The 22,842-nt window shown below is 39.5% G+C and overlaps 2 protein-coding genes and 1 pseudogene across 3 annotated transcripts; 1 reads left to right on the top strand and 2 right to left on the bottom strand.

The window, feature by feature from the left end:
• Positions 1-1,531: 1,531 nt before the first annotated feature.
• On the bottom strand, positions 1,532-2,188 carry LOC140803668 (uncharacterized). Its single transcript, XM_073159568.1, has one exon. The coding sequence runs from the start codon at positions 2,186-2,188 to the stop codon at positions 1,532-1,534; it is 657 nt and encodes a 218-aa protein (XP_073015669.1).
• Positions 2,189-4,783: 2,595 nt separating this feature from the next.
• LOC140842437 (interactor of constitutive active ROPs 3-like) lies at positions 4,784-8,995 on the bottom strand. 2 transcript variants are annotated; one of them, XM_073210350.1, is made up of 4 exons: positions 8,752-8,995; positions 7,669-7,772; positions 6,968-7,214; positions 4,784-6,495 (listed from the first exon to the last, which is right to left on the bottom strand). In XM_073210350.1, exons 2-4 carry the CDS (start codon positions 7,686-7,688, stop codon positions 4,879-4,881), a joined length of 1,884 nt encoding a protein of 627 aa, XP_073066451.1. In that variant the 5' UTR covers positions 7,689-7,772; positions 8,752-8,995; the 3' UTR covers positions 4,784-4,878. The 2 variants fall into 2 exon arrangements, with proteins under 2 accessions (XP_073066451.1, XP_073066450.1); XM_073210349.1 differs by having other exon boundaries at positions 8,780-8,995.
• A 6,324-nt stretch (positions 8,996-15,319) lies between these two features.
• Positions 15,320-16,886, top strand: LOC140803562 (aminomethyltransferase, mitochondrial-like; annotated as a pseudogene).
• The last annotated feature ends 5,956 nt before the right edge of the window (positions 16,887-22,842 follow it).

The following is a 22,842-nucleotide window of genomic DNA, read 5'->3' as shown; positions in this document are numbered from 1 at the left end:
GGGCGCTCGTCCAGTACGTTGAGAATTTTGATATATTGCCTTCCGAACGGTTGTGTGATTTCTGAAAAAATTTTATGGGGGCGTTGCCCGTAAACTCTGCTCCCCAACATCTTTCGTTATCGACTAACCAAATAAATTTTTTTTTTCTCCCAAACTCTGCTCCTCTGCTAGGCGATGCCTTAGCAGGAAAATTTAACTCTCCTCCTCCACTCTGCTCCTCTGCTAGGCAACGCCATAGCAGGAAAATAACAATTCACCACCTCCACCCTCTAACTCCTCTGCTAAGCCGAGTCTTAGCAGGAAAATAAAAACTCAACACCTCCACCCTCTAACTCCTCTGCTTAGCCGGGCCTTAGCAGGAAAATAGAAATTCAACATCTCTACCCTCTAACTCCTCTGCTAGGTGATACCTTAGCAGGAAAATAGAAATTCAACATCTCCACTCGCTAACTCCTCTGCTAGGTGATACCTTAGCAGGAAAATAAAACCTCCATCTCCTCACCCTGTGACTCCTCTGCTAGGCGATGCCTTAGCAGGAAAATAAGAGTTCAACACCTCCACCCTCTAACTCCTCTGCTAAGCCGGGCCTTAGCAGGAAAATAAAAATTCCACATCCTCACCCTCTTACTCCTCTGCTAGGTGACGCCTTAGCAGGAAAATAGAAACTCAACATCGCCACTCGCTAACTCCTCTGCTAGGTGATACCTTAGCAGGAAAATAAAACCTCTATCTCCTCACCCTGTGACTCCTCTGCTAGGCGATGCCTTAGCAGGAAAATAAGAGTTCAACACCTCCACCCTCTAACTCCTCTGCTAAGCCGGGCCTTAGCAGGAAAAATCAAATTCTCACCTCATCATCTCATAACTCCTCTGCTAAGCCGGGCCTTAGCAGGAAAATAAAATCAACACCTCCACCCCCTAACTCCTCTGCTAAGCCAGGCCTTAGCAGAAAGATAAAAATTCAACACCTCCACCCTCTAACTCCTCTGCTAAGCCGGGCCTTAGCAGGAAAATAAAATTCAACGCCCCCACCCTCTAACTCCTCTGCTAGGCGGTGCCTTAGCAGGAAAATAAAAATTCAACACCTCCACCTTCTAACTCCTCTGCTAGGTGATACATCAGTATGAAAATAGAAATTCGACCTCCTCACCATCTAACTCCTCTGCTAGGTGTTATCTTAGCAGGCATATTTAATTTCTCACGATGCCCCTCTACTAGGCGATGCCTTAGTAGGAAAATAAAATTTCTCCGCGCCCCAACTCTGCTCCTCTACTAGGCGATGCCTTAGTAGGAAAATAAAATTTTCCTCCTTCCCTCTCATAATACAACAGCATTCATGAACTGAAAAGAGGAACCTTATTTTATTGAATTCCAACGGATATATAAGACAAATTCATAAACGAAATACATCAAAATTCAAGTCAAGATTAATATTCTCTAAGGTGGCAAGCGTTCCTGAGCCTCTTTAGACCTTTGCCCAGCGCATTCTCCAACTTTCATCTCTGCTCCTCTTGTACCTCCTCAGGACAAAGTTACTCATTTCTTCTTTTCCTAATCATGCTAAGCTCCACACTCGCTTTCTTCCCATCTTCTTTTACTATCCTCTCATAACACCGACGCGCAACCATCTGGTCCCCGCATAAGGCTCCAACCTCCTTCCCTACAGGGAACTTCAATTTCTGATGATATGTGGACGCTACAGCTTTGAAATCCTTTAGAGCTGGTCGCCCCAGAATTCCATTATACGCTGAAAGGGTATCCACCACGGTGAACGCTATCATTTTTGTTACCCGCCGAGGATCAGTCCCCAAGGATAGGGGAAGCACAATCTGACCCAAAGTTGGGATGGCGTGTCCTGCAAACCCATACAACGGGGTGGAGACCGGCTCAAACTCAAATCCTTCCACCTTCATTTGATCCAACGTGGTCTTGAACAAGACGTTCACGGAGCTTCCATTATCAACAAATATCTTTGCCACATCATAATTGGCAATGGTGTCCGTCACTACCAAGGCATCGTTATGAGGAGCCACGATGCCTCGAAGGTCTTCCGGCCCAAAACTGATGACGATGTCTTGTGGTAAGTCTGCACCCCTATATATCTCAAAGTTCTCCAACATTCTCCCACGTGCTTTCCCAGCTCGCCCAGAGTCTCCATCAGTAGCACCCCCCGAGATCATATGAATCATTCATCTCGTAGGGTGGTTATCCTCGTTCATTCCTCTCCTCGGTTCTGTGTGCTCTCGAGGGACATCCTGACCTCGATTTTCTCTCCTCGACTCCTCGATCCTCTGATGTACCCATGGAGGACCTTGACCACGTCTAGGGGACAGGCGAGACCTCGGTCGACTCCCGGATGCGGATCCTTCTCGTCTGTCCCGCGAAGGCAATCTAGCCCTGCTCTCAATCCTTTGCGACTTCTCCCACCTCCCCTCGGACTCTCCCACCTCCATCACCTTGTCATGACTTCTATCCAAATGAACATGAGATGAGAACCGTCCTCTACCTCTTGTTCTATCCTCCTCCCTTTCACCTGTACCCCTCTTCCTTCCTCCTCTCTCTACTCCCTCAACTCTTCCTCCCCCGGGCCGCTGCTCCATCCTCTTGTACCGCTGGGCATCCTCTAGATTTACATATTTTTCCGCCCGAACTAACAAATCATCATAGCTCGACGGAGGTTTCTTGACAAGCGATTTGAAAAATTCTCCTCCTCTAAGTCCCTGGGTAAAGGCACTTATCATGATGTCAGGAGTGGCCGCTGGTATCTCCAATGCTACGTTGTTGAAACGCTGAACAAACTCTCGCAAAGTTTCAGCTTCTTGTTGTTTCACCACAAACAGGCTCAAATAATTTTTTTGGTGTTTCTTGCTGCTAGCAAATCGGTGCAAGAAGGTAGCTGAGAATTCCTCAAAAGAACGTATAGAGCTGGGCTGCAAAGTGTTAAACCATTGCTGGGCTGACCTCACCAACGTGCCCAGAAAAACCCTGCACCTGATCTCATCTGAATATTTGTGCAACAGAGCCGCATTCTCAAATCTCCCCAAGTGTTCTTCGGGGTCTGTATGTCCATCATATTCTCCAACGTTTGACTGTCGGAAATTTGGAGGAAGCCCCTCTTCCAAAATGGCGAGGGAAAAAGGACTTCCTTTCTTGGGGGCTGCAGCTCTGTTTCCCAATTGCTGCCTCAGCGTCCGTATCTCCCTCCACATCTCTTCATCTCCGGATTTTCCTCACTTGGGCGGGGTTGCGTCTCCTCCACCCTACTCTGACTTCCCTCCACATTCTCCTCTCGCTCCTGGCGAGCGGCCTGATCTTCTGCAAACATAGACTCTTGATTCCTCTTCATGGCCTCATCCACTGTCCGGGTGATAAATTGACCCAACTGTTCTAGGGTCAAGTTCCCCACATTCTCATTGGGACGGGGTTGCTCGACCCTTGTCTTGTGAAGGGGCTGCTCGGTTCTTGTCTCTTGACGAGGTTGCTCCTGTCTTGTCTCAAGATGCGGCTGTTCCTTTATTGTCTCAGCACGAGATGGTTCAGGTCCCCTCCGAGGACGTGATGATGCTGAGGTAGCTCTTCCACTCCCTCTCTAAGCTACCATATCTACGTCTCAACTCAAACTTCCCACAGACGGCGCCAAGTGATACTCACGAAAAATTTAGGATCCGCCCCCAACAAGTGTCACTAATCCAGACGCAGGTTTTGAAGTTATCCTGAGCCTGAAATAAGAAAGAAGATCGTTAGGAGGGGGCCAGGAGGGTGTCCTGGCGTAGCCCCTCCGACACTCAAGTCAGAGACTGAAGATATATGGGGGGAGCAGCTAAGGGCGCTGCTGAAAACAATATAGTGAATAATCTTATCATACGCTCAAACCTGGTATTTATAGGAGAATACCTGGGCCCTTGATAGGCCTGTCTTCCTCTTGGGCTTGGGATGGGCCAGGGGATGAGCCAGGGATAATGGGGCCCTTGATGGGCCTGTCTTCCATAATGATGCCCTTGATGGGCCTGTCTTCCATGGGGTATCAGCAGTCAATTAAGATTAGGTGTGCTGCGTGGACTTGTGATAAAAAGGCAATCATCTTTGTTTGCTGTCTAACGATGCTTTGACAATATTTAGTTTATTTGATTGATAATGTTGTATCGAAGTCGTCTCTTACTCGTTACACTACTTTTAATTTGAATGTCAAATATAAAATTCATCTTCAAATAATCAACTGTAAAAGAATATTCTTTAAATATTTTCTGTTAATTTGTATGAATATTTTATTCGACGATTAATTTAATTATAATTCTGTTAAAATAACAATATAATAAAAAAAAATCTTGAGTGTGTCTCGTGTGAGACCGTCTCAAGGATCTTAATCTGTGAGACAGATCAACCCTACCCATATTCACAATAAGAAGAAATACTCTTAGCACAAAAGATAAAATACTTTTTCATAGATGATCTAAATAAGAGATCTGTCTCACAAGATAACTCGTGAGACCGTCTCACACAAACATTTTCCAAAATCTTACGCTTGAAGAATTATAAAATTTAATTATTGTCAGGAACAATTAAGAAATAGTATCATGAAAAGGTATTAAAGAAATTTAAGAAGAGAGAATAAAGATTAGTCATTCATTTCCATGCAAGAGGTAGTAAAATCAGTCTGCAGAAATTTTTTTTTGTCAGAAATAATGCTGACAATATTATGTTCTACAATATGTGGAACCGAGATTCTTCAGCCAATGCCACTTACAAAGAGTATATAACTTGTGAGAGAAGGGGACAAGGGAAGATGAAAGCATAGTCTATTACTCTTGATTAAGAATCTAGTTGATAAGAAAGTGCACATATCTCGTGATACAAGTTGGCCACAATTAGCAAACAGATCCTATTTCTGCGGCTTCTTCCACAACCTCGTTATCATGTTCGCGGTTTTCTTCTTAAGTAACTCTTCATCTAGATCATCTGCGTAAGGTGAACCTAACTTTCCCATTCGAGGGCCAAAGTGGCTGTCCACTGATCCAGTTCTCTCCTTGATTTGGCCATTATTCCCCGTTGAAAGCATTGCTGCTGCTGCCTCTGCAGCCTTCCGCCATTGATCTGACTGCACTTTTAGCCTTCGTAACTCGGTTTCCATCTCTGCGTTCGCTGCTTGTGCTGCTTCCAGCTGCTCAGCCACTCGTGCTGCCTTCCTGTTACTCTTATCGATTTCTTCAGTCATGTACCCGATTTTCGTTAGAGCCTCCCTTTCTGCCATCCCTGCTGCATCTACATCTGAGACAATATCATCGCTAACTTTACCATTGCTGATTTTCTTGATTTCAAGTTTCAGCTTCTCGTTCTCTTCTGATAATTTCTTCCACTCCATCTCTTCATTCATCAAAAGGGACTTCAAACTTTCTCTGTCTGCCTTTGATTTGCTGAGTTCTTGTTTCAGTTCATGTTCCCTTTGGCCCGACACTGTATTTGTGAGTTTTATCGCCAGTCCCTCGTTCTCCTCACAGATACCTTGCAATTCAGTCTCTTTGTCCATCAGGTTGGCTTTTAACTCTTCAATTTCGTATCTAGATTTCCTTATCTCCATCTCGAGCTCGGCTTCTCTCTGACTTGATGTCGATTTTATCTGCTCCGCCTTTTCAAAAGCCTTTCTCATCTGTTCAGTGCTTCGAACTTGTTCTTCACTGTATCTAGTCTCGGATGCTTCTAAAGCCGATTTTAATCGTTCCACTTCAACTTTCACAGATATAAGCTCTGTTTCAGCGGACTCTTCCCCTTTTCTCTCTTCCTTGTGAGAGTCTTTGCTGCTAATATCATCCTCCAGTTTTCTTACATGCTCTTCCAAATATTTAACACGAGCCCTTGATTCCTCCAGCTCAGAAGCTATAGCATCGTATGCTTCCATGTTTTTCAATCCATCCAACCTAAGTGTCTCCACCATCTTTTTTGCTGTTTCCAGTTGAGTCAGAGTTTCTCCCACGAGTTCTTGCGCCTGGGCCTCAGATTTTTCGCTGTCTCTTAACTGGTTCTTCATGTCTTCCAAAAGTAAGAGAGCTTCCGCCAAGTTTTCTTTCACCACACAGAGATCACTTTGTGTTGATTCCGAATTTTTTGTCAATGTAGCTTCAGACTCTGTCAAATTTTCAAGCTCGACCTTGAGTTTTTCAATCTCATTCAAGGCCAAAGCTAACAAGGATAAATCATGGGAGTGCTGTCTCTGGATAGCCTCAAGTTGAGATTGAAATTTTTCATCATGCCCTTCCAACGCCTCCTGGAGCACTAATTTGTGAACTTCCTCGGAAGCTGACTGCTCCAGAAGTTGCTTCTGAGATTCTTCAAGCTTTGAAGACAGCGCTAAGAGCTTTTGGTTTGATTCCTCAGCGTCTTCCCGGGCTTCTTTCTTTAATGCTTCGGTTGAGCATAATTGATCCTTGACAATTTTCAGATCATTCTCCAGCTTAGAAATCTGAGTCTCTAGATCGGAAACTTTACCTGGGCGTTGCACGCTCTGAAGATTGAAGGAAGAAATTTCACTAGATAAATTGTGTAAACAAGACTAGGAATATGAAACCATTGCCAGATATTACAATCATAAAACACAGTATAATGTAAGCAATATTGTTGTATACGACCACAGGCTATAATAGAACTGAGCTGAATACTACTCATTCTCGTACTCAAAAGTTTGAGCTTGAATTTTTCAGAAAGCTCCAAGCTCGAACATTCAAATTTGAGCTTCATCCATTTGGTCGAAACTTAGTTATCAAGATCAATTCAGCAAAAACTCGAATTCAAAAAGCTCGATGAAGAGTGGAATTCAAAGACTCAATACTCAATTTAATTTGTTTGTAAATTGAACGTTAAGTGAAATAAGAGATTCTGTGAATACTGCAACCTATATTAAGCAGCCCAAATACGATACTTAGTTCACAGACATAGATTCCAAAAACTTTAGGACAAACAAAAGAACATATGTTTACCTCAGATACCGGGCTTCTAAGTGACTTGCGCTCCAAATCTTTAGGACTTCCCTCTTTATGTGCTCTACTAGCTGAGTTGGAAGACAACGCAGTGTGGTCTGAATATCGTGGAGTAGACTTGAGCTGACGAACGACTCGAGGCGAAGTTTTTTGAGATAATTCAGCTTGAGGGCTCGAGTTTTTCTGAGGCACCTCGGTTGAAGTAGAGCGAGGAGAAGTCCTTAGAGGCCCTCCGGAAGAATTGGTTCTGCATTCAACGACAATAATTCAAACAATATTATGACAAATTTGGACAGCAAAATCTGTACCACGAGTTAACAATTGAAACAGGAAATGCCCCAAGAATCTCTTCAGTGTTTTTGCTTACATATATGAAATCATCAGCTTGTTTGTTCGGTTATAGTGACGAAAAGCAATATTGAAAAAATGTAAGTCGTATAGTGGAAGTGCATAGATGGATAAAAAGTTCAGGTATATTAATTGAAGTGGAGACAACAATCTAGCTAGTGCAAGATATAAAACAAAAGTATTCCAAAAAACTAACCATCACTATGCATAGTATAGCATGTTCAAAATGATTAAGTAATTCATGAAACATTCTTGGAAAAGAGAAAGAGAAACTAAAACAGAGATTGTAGAACGAGGATTATCATAGGAAGAAGCGTTCCCAAATTTTCCAAAACATTCGTCCAGAAAGTCACCTTGCTTTAGGAGTCTGCATATCTTATCTTAATTACTCTCAGGCCAAAATGTGAAATGGAGTTGTAAAATAATATCTTCTTGAATGCTTCCTGCCCTACAAGACCTGCAAATTGCAGAAAATACCATAAGCTAAGGGGCAGATATGGGGAATCCAATGAAATTTAATGCACAAGGAGCATCAATGGATCATTTATGACCTAAATTTCCATCTAAATTAATTACCCACCAAACTAGAATTCAGAATATGATATAAATAAATAAAAATTATGATTTTATTATCCTGGGATCTATTAGTGTCTAATCAGACAGACTCTATATGGTATTTTTTTCTTGATCAATGCAACTTCAAGAATTCTTGGAGCGCTTGATATGTAGTAATTATTGTGGTCACAAGCATGGTCCACGGGCCATCCTAGGCTCTAGCCCCGTGACGTATAGTGTTTCTTATTACAATCCAAGGGCCACTTTACGCAGCTTAAGGACCTACTTTCCATAAGGAATAAATGATGCCTACTGCTGAGAAGATTGCATAAAAGTTTCGATAAAAAAAATTTATTGAATAAGGTTAAGCATCTGAAACAAATAAACAGAAATTTGAAGATGAGAAGCAAATGAAAACCAACAAAGAAAACATTGAAAAGTAGCTAGAAATTACCCATAAAGATGTAATTTTTGAATGTTCTTTTCATACAGTTGACCTCACACAGGAGATGTTAAAACGGAAAAGAAAAAGCATCTTGGTTCGGAGAACACAAGGAACACAGGCAAAAAAAGAAAAAAGGGTAAAAAAAAAAGATGGAACATTGGGTATAGGGTGTTCATCGGAATTTGGGAGAATTGAAATAGCAAGCAGTGCCACGCAGTGACCCAAAAAAAATGAAGAAAGTTGGCAAAAACACAAAATGGGTCTCCAAATCTGCCTCTTTTTTCTCAATGAAGAGTTTTTACAGTCACTAGCGAAACAATTTCCTAGAACCAAAGACAACATAAAAACCACGGAGAAAAAACACTGCCTTCCCTCGTACATTTGCCATTTTCAAGATATTGAGGAGCAAAGCAAGAAGCAAAGCAAACAGAACAACCTGCACTTATGGCTGCCATTTTTCTTACCCAGAAATTCTTGAGAACAGACCACAAAGTTTTCACTGTTTCACTGCTAACCAAAAGATTTTCAATCCTTCAGGGAAAATGGAGTAGCCATTGTTGATAAAAAGAGCTCCCTTTTCGAGGTCCTTGCGCTGTATCCAGTTTTTCAAATTGCGTGGGTATAAGCGGGACAAAATAATCATGGGAATAATGGAGACTTGGCGTTTCACATGAGCCTGCAGATATTAAATTGAAATTTTATTTTAGGATTAGATTTACGTAAGATTTGATTCATGGGTCCGAAGAGAGACCCCACCCCTGCAGGAATCTTGCAATTTGTCAATGGGCATGGGGAAAATTTTGTTTTGCGGCCATTTTCAAATAATTTAAGATCATTTTTCTTTATTTTTATGCCCATTTTCAAATAATTGAAGCTCATTAATTTTTGCTTTTTTTTATTTTTGTAGTCTGAATTTTGTGAGTGATAACTGACTCAAATATTAAAATTTGATGAAATATTGGAGTGACGTGTGTTGTCCATAAATTTTTTTAATCATATTATAAGTTAGAAGAATATATTTTCTTAAATTTGGTTCATTTTTTCCACCTTCCTCAATTAATATGAGAGACTTAAACGCACATTGGTACTATTAAAATATCATCTTAGATTAAAGTATTTGAAAATTTGGGAAATTTCGATCTAAATGTAAATATTTTTTCATATACGTGAGATTTATTGAAAAAAATATAAAATCACATATATTCATAAACATTCATATTTATGGGTAGACAATCTGTCAATCGTATTATTTTTTTAAAAAAATTAAAATGAAGCGTCTTCTGTGTTGAAATTATTACGGATACGATTTTGAGAATTTAAAGGATTAACTTCTCATTTTATAAACTTGCTATCAATTATTATTTCGATGAGAGATAATACAGAAAGATCGGAAGTCAATATCCATTGTTTCGTACCGAAATTTTAACGAAAGAGAAGTGATCAAAAGGCTAAAAATGATAAGTTCATCCGACATTGTTATCTTTAATTTTACAATTCTACATGTTAATCAAAGAATTTAAAAAAGGAAGAGTTTACATTCTTATCAATTTTTTTTAAAAAAAATAAGAGAGGTCAAACATCAACCAAAACCGACGGAAGGACCCAGACAAAGACCCCGACCCAATCTCCGGTTCTGTGACCCGGACCGTAACAGACAAACTGGATATGGAAACAAATTGAAATTGTTCGTTATCATTTAAAGTTGGTCTCCAGTCCAAATCGAATATTTTGATTTTTAAAAAATCTAATATGAGTCCAAATTAATCATTTTCATAATGTTTGGGCTAAAAATAATTATATTATGAAAGCCCGATTTAATTATAAAAGCTCAAATGAAATTAGGGAGGCCCAATCAAATTATATAGGCCCATCAAGTGTATCAGATTAATTCTCATCGATTCAAACCGATCACAAAGCGTTGCAAATAGAGGGAGATCGTGGAATGGTGGACGGAAGAACGTGGCTCATGGGGGAGTGGGAGGAACCGCACAGTTTGCAGAAGAAAAAGAGGACATCGGCAAACAAAAAAAAACACAACTCTTCAACACAGACAAATCTGCAAATACTCTCTGCAAAATTTCCAATATTCAAGCAATAGTCTTTTTCAAGCTTTCAAGCATATTTCTATTTACGTCTTCTCGTTTGTAGATTTCAGCAACTTCATATTTTATATTTTTATGTCTTGTAAATTTCTACAGTTTATTGAAAATATAAACGATGTCAGAGATTTATTCCTCAAATCCCAATAGTTTTCTTTATTTTGGCGTTATAGTTGTTTTAGGAGATTAGAACCGACGATCAAATTTAGAATTCACAATCGCTTGTTTTTAGAAGTTAGATTTTATCATTTTCATACAAATCGGTGCACTTCGCACCTGGCACGCCCGCAACACCAAATATTGTGCAAACATATTTTTGGCACGCCCAGTGGGACCGCACTATGCCGCCAAGAAGAAAAGAAAACGTCAGTCAGGAGAGCGGGGAGTCTCTGGCTAATCAAGAGGGAACGTCTCAGGTTCCACAGCCAGAGCAACCTACTGTCGAACCACAGGCTGAAGAAGTAGATCTGCTGCAGATTCCTATTACATATGATCAAGTTTCAGACAAAGTGGTGGAAGAGTTGACCGCCATAAAGATTGAAGAGATCTCAGTGGCATTATCTAAAGCCATGTCTGATTGTTTAAAGACTCTACTGAGTAAACCGAACCAGTCTACCCGAGGGGAGCAAAATACCACTGTCAAAGAGACTGGCCAAGGAAGCAACCAAGTCCAGGAATTCGACCAGGGAGTTGGAAACTCAAGGGCTGGCGATCCTCGCCGCCCGGAGTTCACTCTCCCAAATCATCCAGAGAGAAGGTACACACCACCTCACAAGAGAGAAGAAACTTTAGGTGGAAGATCACAGCCATATCCACGTACTCACGGAGTGGGGAGCTCGAAACAACCAATTACTCAAGTGTACAGTGTGACCAATCCTCTGTACCAACCGGGTGCTTATGATGACATGTCCCACATGGATCATCAAGGAGTGGATGGGGGCGTACCAGGAGGTAATTTTGGTTTAAATGCAGGGTTCCAAGCTCGGGGGGCAAATTACTACCATCACCAACTCCCCGCTCGGAACATGAACGGGATTGATCCAGAAATGGTGAGAGAAGCTGTTCAAGAGTTATATGGGCCGGCCTTGAAACAAATTGGCCGCCCAGAGTTCCACAAACCCTATCCAGACTACATTGACGTGAATAACCCGTACCCAAGGGGTTATAGAGTTCATGATTTCAGTTTGTTCTCCGGGGAAGATGGCCAGTCCAGCATGGAACACATAGCCAGATTCACCATTCAATGCGGGGAGTTAGCCAACTTGGAGAACTTCAACAATCTAAAGTTGCGGCTATTCCCAAATTCCCTCACTGGAACCGCATTCGCTTGGTATGCCTCACTCCCCAAAAATTCCGTGATGAGTTGGCAAGAAATGGAAAGACAATTTCACATTCAATTCTACAGAACAGAACCAGAAGTGTGCATTGCCGACTTATCGAGAGTCACTCAAAAGAAAGGAGAGTCCGTGGAATATTTTATCGACAGATTCAAAAAGATGAAGAATAGATGCAAGGTGTTCTTACCGGAGACAGAGTTCGTGAAAATGGCACAAAAAGGGCTGGATTTTGAACTAAGGAAAAAATTCCAGGGAATGGAGTTCAGGGATTTCTTCGAGCTAGCCGCCAAAGTGGCTGAATACGAAGAACTCTTGCGGGAAGAGTCGTACAAGAAGAAAACTACTATGGGGTCTTATTATCAGGAGGTGGAAGAGGTGGCATTGGCAGAGATGCAATCGGCCGGGTCTTGCACAGTTCCGCTGCTAAAAAAGAAGCCAACAGAGAAGAACAACTCCCAACTCCCCAAAGACATGCAGTATACATTCGATGTATCAAAGACCGAAGAAGTTTTCGACTTCTTGGTGAAAGAAAAATTCATCACGTTCCCGCCTGATCACAAGATGCCACCTACAGAAGAGCTGAAGGGACGAGAGTATTGTAAATACCACAACTCCTATAATCATGCCACCAAGTCTTGTTGGGCGTTCAAGAACATTTTGCAAGATAGAATTAACAAGAGAGTTGTGAAATTCCCTAACAAACAAGAATCAATGGCGGTGGATGATGATCCCTTTCCTCCAGTGGCTTTGGTTAATGTAAATGTGACAGATTTGAGGGATCTTCTCAATGAGAAAAGAAGCCGATCCTTTGCAGTGAAAGACCGAGTAATCAAGAAATACTGGATTCCAAAGGGTCAATTGTTTGAAGCACCTGGAAGGCATAGTGCCGATCGAATGCGCACAATTCAACAGCGTTTCCCCAGAAATGTTGGTGAATCCACGGCCTTTAGGCCGAGGAATCAACATTTTCTTGAAAGACCAGTGGTGGAAAAACAATGGTTTAGAGGGGAGTCATCTTGCAATCATCGTCAAAAGTATTCGGACAGGAGAAATGCATATGAATTTGAGTCACGAAGGGTGGAAACTAGAAAATTATCAGCTGATCAAGGCAAAGAACGGCGTTCATACGAAATCTCAAAAGGAAAAATGATTGAGAGCAGCAGAGTAAAGCCGAGATACGTCCTTCCAGCCAGAGGGGAGTTCAGTGACACTTGGAGGGTGGCCCAACACAAAAAGTTCCCTAGGCCACCAACTAGGACTCAAAAGAGACGGCTGTTGAGAGAAAGAGCGATTGCAAGAAGAGAGGAGTCCTCTAAGTTGAGAAATGAACCCACAAATGATATTCCAGTCGCAAGGAGTCCAATGGGGAATAAGTCCAAGTTTGGAAGATCGGCTACTGAGGATAAGTTTGTGGAGGATGATGATGATTTGTTAAGCGAAGAGGATGATCAAAGAGGAAAAACAATCAATTTTTGCGTTGGAGAGTTTCACATCACAGTGGATTGTGCCACAGGAGTGGTAATACTACCAGAGAGATTTAAAATGATAGAAGAAGAGGATGGGGAGTTGATGCCCCAAGGATCAGGGCAAAAGAAAGAGCATGCAAATAAACTCCCTGAAGGGAGTTCAAGAGTGATTATCAAGGAAGATCACCCGAACAAGCCTAAACAAGTGATACTTGAAAAGCCTACACCGGCCATGACCAAACACATAAGGCCGTTGTACATCAAATCCCACTTGAATGGGAAGCCAGTGTCTAGAGTGTTGATAGACAATGGCTCATCGGTAAACGTTCTCCCAGTAAGAATGTTGAAAAGTCTGGGCAAAAATGAGGAAGACTTGATTCCTTCAGAAGTTTCGGTTGCTGCATTTACAGGCGAAACTACCAAGACCATTGGGGTACTCCCCGCTGATGTTACTGTGGGGAGTATGTCATCTTTATGTGCATTCTTCGTTGTAAACTCCTCCGCCAACTTCCAAGCGTTGTTAGGCAGAGATTGGATCCATGCAAACCAGTGCATACCATCCTCAATGCACCAATTGCTATTATTTTGGAAAGGGGATGACGTGGAGGTCATGGAAGCAGATGGACAGCCGTTCCAAACAAGTGCAAGTGCAGTAGAAGCCAGATATTACAATGGGGATTTTGGGCCCATCAAAATCCGTAGCAATAGCAAGAAAGAAAATCCACTGTACATGCAAACACCAACTCCAAGCTCGGTGTTGGAAAGAATCCTCAAACCTACTGTTATCGTGCCGTCTAGGCCGATAATTCAGCCACTGATTGAGGAGATTGATGATTGATTCGAACCAAAAAGAAAAAGAGGGAGCTGCAACCTCTATATGGAAGGCACATGTGCAGCAAGTACTGGAAAAAACTAAAGGAAGAAAAGTATGGGACACCTATGGAACTGAGGTTGTCCAAGAAATAGGAAAAAGCTAGCAAGTGATGCAAACACGAAGGCTGATATTCAGTGGGGAGTTGGCCTTCTTCAGCGGGGAGTTGGCCTTCAGGGCCACTCTTGTATATGTTTAGTTTTTTATTTCAAGTTGTCATGTGATGTAGGCCTTAGGGCCACTGAGGTAAATATCTGTTGTTTACGATTCAACAATAAGATTGATCAGAGAAAGTGGGACATCAAGCCACTTTCATTATTTGAAGATACTTTGTTTCAGCTGGGAGTCGGCCTTATGGCCACTTATTATATATACATTCCGTTGATATTTCTAATGTTCCTATGGTACGAGAAATCATGGGGAAGTAGACCATACCGCCATTATAGATTGGTTGTTTGCATATGCAGTGACAAACCATGAAGTAGGCCTTCAGGCCACTTAGAATATGGCAGGAAAGAAATATACTGAGCAGGGAGTTGAGCTCACCGGTGGGAAAAGCGAATAATAAAGGAAGAATAGAAGAGAACAAGGACGTTATGCAAACCCAAGAGGACCCAGAAGTTGACTTTGGAAGAAAAATAGGCTGACCAGCCATTTTTGTATGTTCTAGCTTCATGTTCATGTTGTACGATTTTATTTGAAATAGGCCTTAGGGCCACCAATGAAAATATCTGTTGGTTATGATCAAATGAAGTTGGCCAGTAGGCCACTTTTATCATATTGGATTCATTTTGTTTCGATAGGGAACCAGGGGAGGAAATAATTGCGATGGGGAGTTTTAAGCCAATCTATGGTTTTGATTGTTCCAACATCCAATACACAACGTCACATACAAACTCACCTTCATTCCACATCCATCACCCAACAACCACAACACCAAACCAAGAGTCAACAAATCAAAAGCGGAGTCACCGCATGCAAGAACAGTAAGTAAACGTGTATGCGGGATAAGGGGTCTGACTGAAGTGCAAATGCATATACGTGTATGCGGGATAAGGGGTCTGACTGAAGTGCATATGCATATACGTGTATGTGGGAAAGGGGCCCGACTGAAGTGCAATGCATAATGATAGGGATAAGGGAGTCATCTTGAGTGGATGCAACACGTAAGGGCACGTAAGGGCACGTAAGGGCACATTAGAGTTGAGAAGTACCTGTGTTGCAAGATACCCCAAACGACACTAAGGCTTAGGTGTCGAATACACCGGAGAACTGAGGCCAACCCATGGCCAATTCTCAATCCAGCATTACCTGTGAAGAGCAAACATGCGAACCGCATATACAACAAGAGACTACATACCTGTTCTTTTCACCACCTGTGGAAATGGCACCAGAATGAAGAATGCATGCGGAATGAGCTTTTTTGGTCTCTTGGGCCCCCAAAGGTCCTTCAGATCAATAAAAATAGCCATGGTAATTCCAAATCCAAGGAGGAATGGAAGCGACAGAGGGCAAACATGCAATACGAGATATTTACGAATATGAGAGGAGGAGGATTGTGGCAACTTGGTCAATTTATTACTCGCCGTTTGGCTCATGGAGACAAAAAAAAAAAACTATAATTCGTCGGTGCTTTTCATCTGAAGTTGATCTAAAGAAAAATGTTATGTATGACTTTCATGTTGCCCATGGTGGAAAAATGGTGCTTTTTGCAGGTTGGAGTATGCCGATCCAGTACAAAGATTCAATCATTGACTCTACCATAAATTGTAGGGAGAATGGTAGCCTATTTGATGCTTCCCATATGTGTGGTCTAAGTCTTAAAGGAAAAGACTGCATAGCTTTCCTTGAAAATCCTGTCACTGCCAATGTCGCTGGGCTTGCACCTGGGACTGGGACTTTGACTATCTTTACAAATGAAAAGGGAGGCCCAATAGATGATTCAGTAATCACGAAGGTGACAAATGATCATATGTACCTGGTTGTTAATACCGACTGCAGAGACAAGGATCTTGCCCATATTGAGGAACACATGAAAGCATTCACATAAAAAGAGGCCGACGTTTCATGGCACATTCATGATGAGCGTTCCCTTCTAGCTCTGCAGGGGCCTCTAGCTGCCCCAGTTCTCCAGCACCTGACTAAAGAAGATTTGAGCAAGATATACTTTAGTGACTTCAAAGTGATAGACATCAATGGATCGACCTGCTATCTTACTCGAACAGGGTACACAGGCGATGATGGCTTTGAAATCTCCGTCCCTTCAGAGCATGCTGTTGATCTTGCAAAAGCGATTCTTGACAAACCTGAGAATATGGTAAGATTAACAGGGTTGGGAGCTCGAGACAGCCTTCATCTAGAAGCTGGACTGTGCTTGTATGGCAACGACATGGAGCAGCACACAACACCTGTTGAGACAGGATTAACATGGATCCATTTGCCCCATCCACAGGACAAAGGCTAATGTATGGCCAAAATCCCTCCAACCCAAAACTCCCCCAGGAATACCGCGCTAATGAGTAAAGGAGGACAACTCAAACAGACCGTCTAAATGAGCACAATCATCTATCCTACAATTCTCAGAAAAGAGTCAAGGAGTCGAGGCAAGACCAAAACCTCCATTTACGATCATCCCTCGTACACCTCAAGGCCTCGCATAACTTGAAGTTAATCGGGTAAGCAGGAAGAAAGAAATGCAATTCCAACCAAGGTGATAAATAAATTATCAGATAAATGAGGAGCCAAGAAATACGGAGTGCAATTCAAGAAGGAAGAATGGATTACCCATAGCAGTAGACGGCGGAGTAGTATCAGCGATGGGAGCAGAGGGGATGCCTGAGACGCTGGAATCAGAAATGTGCGCCGACGTTTGGGCCATACAGTTTCTTCAAGCAGCAACGGCGACCGCAAAACTCAATTCCCTTGAAGGCGCGATGATTGAAGGACGAAGGGGGAGTAGGGATGGCGAAGCGGTGTCTTCCACAGTGGCAGCGGGGAATAATCAGACGAAGGACGCGAGAGAAAGAAGAAGGAACTTGAATCACAGCAGCAGCCTGGGAGGGAGTTTCAGAGCAGCAGGGAGCGAAGAGGCGGAGAAGAAGAGAAGAGGGCGAGCTGCAGAATTTGAATGCGAAGGAGAAGAAGAAAGGGGGCCAAAGATCGCGATTTGAATCTGGGGGAGGGAATTCTACTGGGTAATGAAAAATTCATTAAAGAATTGGGCTTGGCCCAAAAGTCACAAACTCACTCCACAAAAAATGCTCACATGCCGTTCCAAATAAAAGAATTAAAAATGGTTTACATACAAGCATTTTGGCCCACGGGCCAATGCTTGCGGGGGGCAATTGTTTGGGCTAAAAATAATTATATTATGAAAGCCCGATTTAATTATAAAAGCTCAAATGAAATTAGGGAGGCCCAATCAAATTATATAGGCCCATCAAGTGTATCAGATTAATTCTCATCGATTCAAACCGATCACAAAGCGTTGCAAATAGAGGGAGATCGTGGAATGGTGGACGGAAGAACGTGGCTCATGGGGGAGTGGGAGGAACCGCACAGTTTGCAGAAGAAAAAGAGGACATCGGCAAACAAAAAAAAACACAACTCTTCAACACAGACAAATCTGCAAATACTCTCTGCAAAATTTCCAATATTCAAGCAATAGTCTTTTTCAAGCTTTCAAGCATATTTCTATTTACGTCTTCTCGTTTGTAGATTTCAGCAACTTCATATTTTATATTTTTATGTCTTGTAAATTTCTACAGTTTATTGAAAATATAAACGATGTCAGAGATTTATTCCTCAAATCCCAATAGTTTTCTTTATTTTGGCGTTATAGTTGTTTTAGGAGATTAGAACCGACGATCAAATTTAGAATTCACAATCGCTTGTTTTTAGAAGTTAGATTTTATCATTTTCATACAAATCGGTGCACTTCGCACCTGGCACGCCCGCAACACCAAATATTGTGCAAACACATAATTTGTGAACTTTAATATTTATTAATATATTATATATTCAAAAAAATTATTTGAATTTATATTTTCAATGAATAGTTCAAATAGTATTGCTCGAATATTTCGATTTCCAGAAAAAAAAAATTTCCAACAATTGGTCGAATAAAAAATATCTCTGAGCTTGAATTTAACCATTAGGTTTCCTTGATATTCAATGGCTCGAAATGATCCGTTTACTCTGGTTTTTCTAAAAAGAATAACATAACAGCAAAAGTTTGCCGGACCGGTTTACTCAAAGCTAAGAAATCCGAAAGGAAGCGTATGTTTCATCTCCACTAATTTGAAACACCATGGAGAGCAGAGGTATCCAAACAGACTGGAGATGACATTTCATTTGCGTCCATTAGCATTCAAAACAGCTCATCGCCCTTATTAACAAAGAACTCGTCTGCTTTGCCAAGATGGACGACTGCAAATCGTGAATTTCCAGATGCTTCAACTCCAAAATCCTCTGCAGCTTCTTACAAGCTGACAGAACATTTAAGAGTAACGTATTTAAAAAAAAAAACAAAACAAAACCCCGCCTCAAATTCTGAGTGAAAATGGGGTTTCATTGATAGAGAATCCGTTGGGGGCGAGATACCAAGAAATTGTTACCCTCAGGCTATACTAAATTGAGTGAAGTGCAGATGAAGAGCAGCCGCAACTGCTAGAGCAAGACTAGAGTGTCAGTGAACATGAGAAGCCCTAGGTGGATTTAAAGAGAATCTTTCTCTCATTCGTTTGGGCCTCGGCCCATCGCATTTCCATTGTGGTTGCATTTTAAATGGGCTAGGCCCATCACATTTCCATTATGAGTATAAATCAATCTGAATCTATACTATTATATTAAGGCTGAGCACCTTATAAAAACTACCAAAGAGGACACTATCTTTTATTTCCAGTTTTACCCTTATATGCTATTAATATTACATTTTTGTTTTTTGTTTTTTTTTAATTTTGACATACACTTTTATTTTTATTTTTTTTATTTCAATCATTCAAATATCAATTTAGTCCCTCCATAATTTGTCAATTTTTACTTTAGTCCATCGATAATGATAAAAAAAATTGTACACACGCAACGCATGTGCAGAGTAACTAGTATGAATTAAAAATTTGAAATCAATTTACAATCATTATGTAAATCAAGAATTCACATGAGCCAAATTGGATTTATCATATTACGAAGTATGACAAAAACTTGTGTGAGATGGTCTCACAGATCGTATTTGTGAGACGGATTTCTTATTTGGGTCATTCATGAAAAAATATTATTTTTTATGCTAAGAATATTACTTTTTATTGGGAATATGGGTAGGGTTGACCCGTTTCACATATTAAGATCCGTGAGACGCTCTCACATGAAACCCGCTCTATGAGTATAAATCAATCTGAATCCGAAATAAAATTAACTGAACTACACTATTGAAATCAATCTACAACCACTACGGAAAGCAAGAAGTCATTTATTAAAAAAATAATAACAATTAAATATACTAATGTTTAATTAAATATAGTCCATCGAACTGTGTTAAAATGGTTCAAGATCCGTTTTCAAACAACTCAAATAATACAACATCGAAACCGAATTTACTTCAATCCGAAATCGATCTGGATTTAGGCTTTTAAAAAGGACTGCTTTTTATCCTTGTGCCACACTCAATGTTCAAATGTGTGAATACATATAAGAGTGAGTCTCATGTGAAACCATCTCACGGATCATAATCTATGAGACGGGTCAACTCTACCCATATTCACAATAAAAATTAATACTCTTAGCATAAAAAATAATACTTTTTCATGGGTGACCCAAATAAGGAATCTGTCTCACAACTACGACCTGTGAAACTGTCTCACACAAGTTTTTGTCTACCGATAATCCTAGTTACATGGAAGTAACTATCTCTAAATATTTTATTTTATTTAATCATAAAATAAATTATCTATTTCGGTTTCCTTTTCTTGTAGTTCAGTTATATGAATATAATATATATAAACTTCCCCAAACGAAATTAATTTAATTATGCAAACATCAATCTGACTCATATGTATACAATTTCCAACTCCGAAGAAACTTAGGAATTTAAAATAAATTCTACGCCTTCTTTTGAATATTTTTTACGAATGAATGAAGAATTTAGTTACATACTAAATATCGAAAGTTTTGAACATTAAAATTGAAAAGGAAATTGATAGGAACACGGTAGACTTATAATTTCAACAATCTTATTTGCGATCTTTCAGCCATTTTTATTTGTATAATACAAGGTCGGAGGAAGCTTCCAAGTCAAATCAATCGGGAGTAGGTCTCATTTGAGTTTGTTTCATGAATCTTTATCTGTGAGACGAGTCAATCCTACTGATATTTACAATAAAAAGTAATATTTTTTCATGGATGACTCAAATAAGAGACATGTCTCACAAAATACGGCTCGTAAGACCGTATCACACAAGTTTTTGTCATCAATCGATGTGCACGAAAGTCTTTTAAGCATTCCTTTTTTCCTAAAATATATATTTCAACTCGTGTTACTTGTGCAGTTATGATTTCCTCAAGGCATACAACGATACACCAGTTTTAACGGGGAAAAAAATCATTTACAGCTTTTTCTTTTATAACATTGTCGTAGGGTGGAGGTTTTATTTTAATCATGTAAATTATTTTGCAATTATAAAATTATTTGAAATTTGACATATGTGAACTCGTAATATATATGTTGCGGGAAACGAGTTTCACTTTTTATAATTCGCCTCCAATTTTTTTTGAGTAGATCTCTTGTGAGACGGTTTCACGAAATTTTATTTGTGAGACGAGTCAATCCTATCGATATTCACAATAAAAAGTAATAATCATAAAAAATAATATTTTTTCATTGATGACCCAAATAAGAGATCTGTTAAACAAAATACGATACATGAGACCGTCTCATATAAGTTTTTGTCAATTTTTTTTTATCGATGTGATTACTCAGAATATGTAATGAGTGAGTCTCATGTGAGACCGTCTCACGGATCATAATCCGTGAGACGGGTCAACCCTACACATATTCACAATAAAAAGTAACACTCTCAGCATAAAAAGTAATACTTTTTCATGGGTGACCCAAATAAGAGATTCGTCTCACAAATACGACCCGTGAGACCGTCTCACACAAGTTTTTGCCATATGTAATATGTTTAACTAATTTATTTATTGCTTGAAAGGGGACTACATTTATCATCGACTTGAATATGACAAAATCCCAGCTGCCCGGAAATTGTTGAAGTATATACATATTTTCAGCCTGTGAAATAATATTAGATAGTAGAAAATATATTTATAAATAAATCAAAACAAGAAAATGAAAAGGATGGTTTTGTATTATAATATTTTATAAAAATATTTTTTTATTTTAAAAAATTAAAACTATAAAAGAAGTAACGGCCTATAACCATCGCCACACTTTTATTTAATTTTATTCCTTCATAAATTAAATTATCTATTACGGTTTCATTTATCTTATAAGTTTGGTTAAGTAAATATAAATATAAACTTCCCGACAATAATTTGAATTTGCGCGAGCATCAGTCTGACTCATTTTGTACAATTTGGTACGAAATTACTGCAATATTTCCATCTCCCGATGTCATCGATATGGTGCTAATAATGGCACTGAATATTTTTCTAAATTAGAAGAATTCAGTTAAAGAATAATTTGGAAAGAAAATGTGTCACGTAATAGTAAAATGCACGAAACTTTAATTGATCCGAGTTCGTGATCTTATTTTTACTTTTTTTAATTAATATTTTATATTTCCAAACAAGAAGTGTGAAACATAGTTTAATTTTTTATGATGACGAACATGCTGTCGTTAACTTTCATTATGTACGGATAAACTCTTGAGCTAATCTTGTAGCTATCAAATTTTTTTAACCGATTAAATCACATTATGAAAACCCTTTACAATATGCCCGTCCGAGAAAGTGTTGATAGAAAAAATCGAACACATATCAATTTTTCAAACATTCACATACTTCACTAATTCGTTAGCGTAACATAAAATATATATTTTATTAAATGATTTAAGTTATACCGTCACATATGTGAATATTACGTTTCAACATAACCAAACATAACACCTAATAATTTTATTAAATTTTAAATTCTAGGATGTAAAATAATATTATGTTCTTCTCTCTCACACACATATATAGTTTACGATGAAATATGCAATCGTTATCACTCGTTATGCACTTGATAAATTTTGAGTCAATGTAATAGCCAATACATTACACTATTAATGTAAACCACGTAGAAAAACCTTGTTCGACAGTCTCTCTCGAGAAAACATTTATAATATAATCGAATTTCAGATAATTGATCAAACACTTACATACTTCGTCAACTTAAATAACTTTTTGTGCCGCTTAAATAAATTTATTTGCTTTTAGTTATGATTAATATTGTAAAATTATAAAAATAAATAATTAGATAAATTTGTTATCCACTCACATATTCTACTAATTTATTCTAATTTATATTTCTAATACTATAATATTTGAGTAGGTCTCTTGTGAAACGATCTCACGAACCTTTATCTATGAGACAGATCAACCCTAACGATATTCACAATAAAAAGTAATACTATTTCTTTGACAACTCAAATAAGATATATGTCTCACAAAATACGACTCGTGATCGTCTCACATAAATTTTTGTCATAATATTTTTCAATATATTGTACATGTATGAAACCGACAAAATAAAATTCT

This window comes from Primulina eburnea, chromosome 10, assembly GCF_022965805.1.
Source record: "Primulina eburnea isolate SZY01 chromosome 10, ASM2296580v1, whole genome shotgun sequence".
NCBI classification, from domain to species: domain Eukaryota; kingdom Viridiplantae; phylum Streptophyta; class Magnoliopsida; order Lamiales; family Gesneriaceae; genus Primulina; species Primulina eburnea.
Note: the sequence above shows the minus strand (reverse complement) of the source record. Positions and strands in the feature narration are given on the sequence as shown.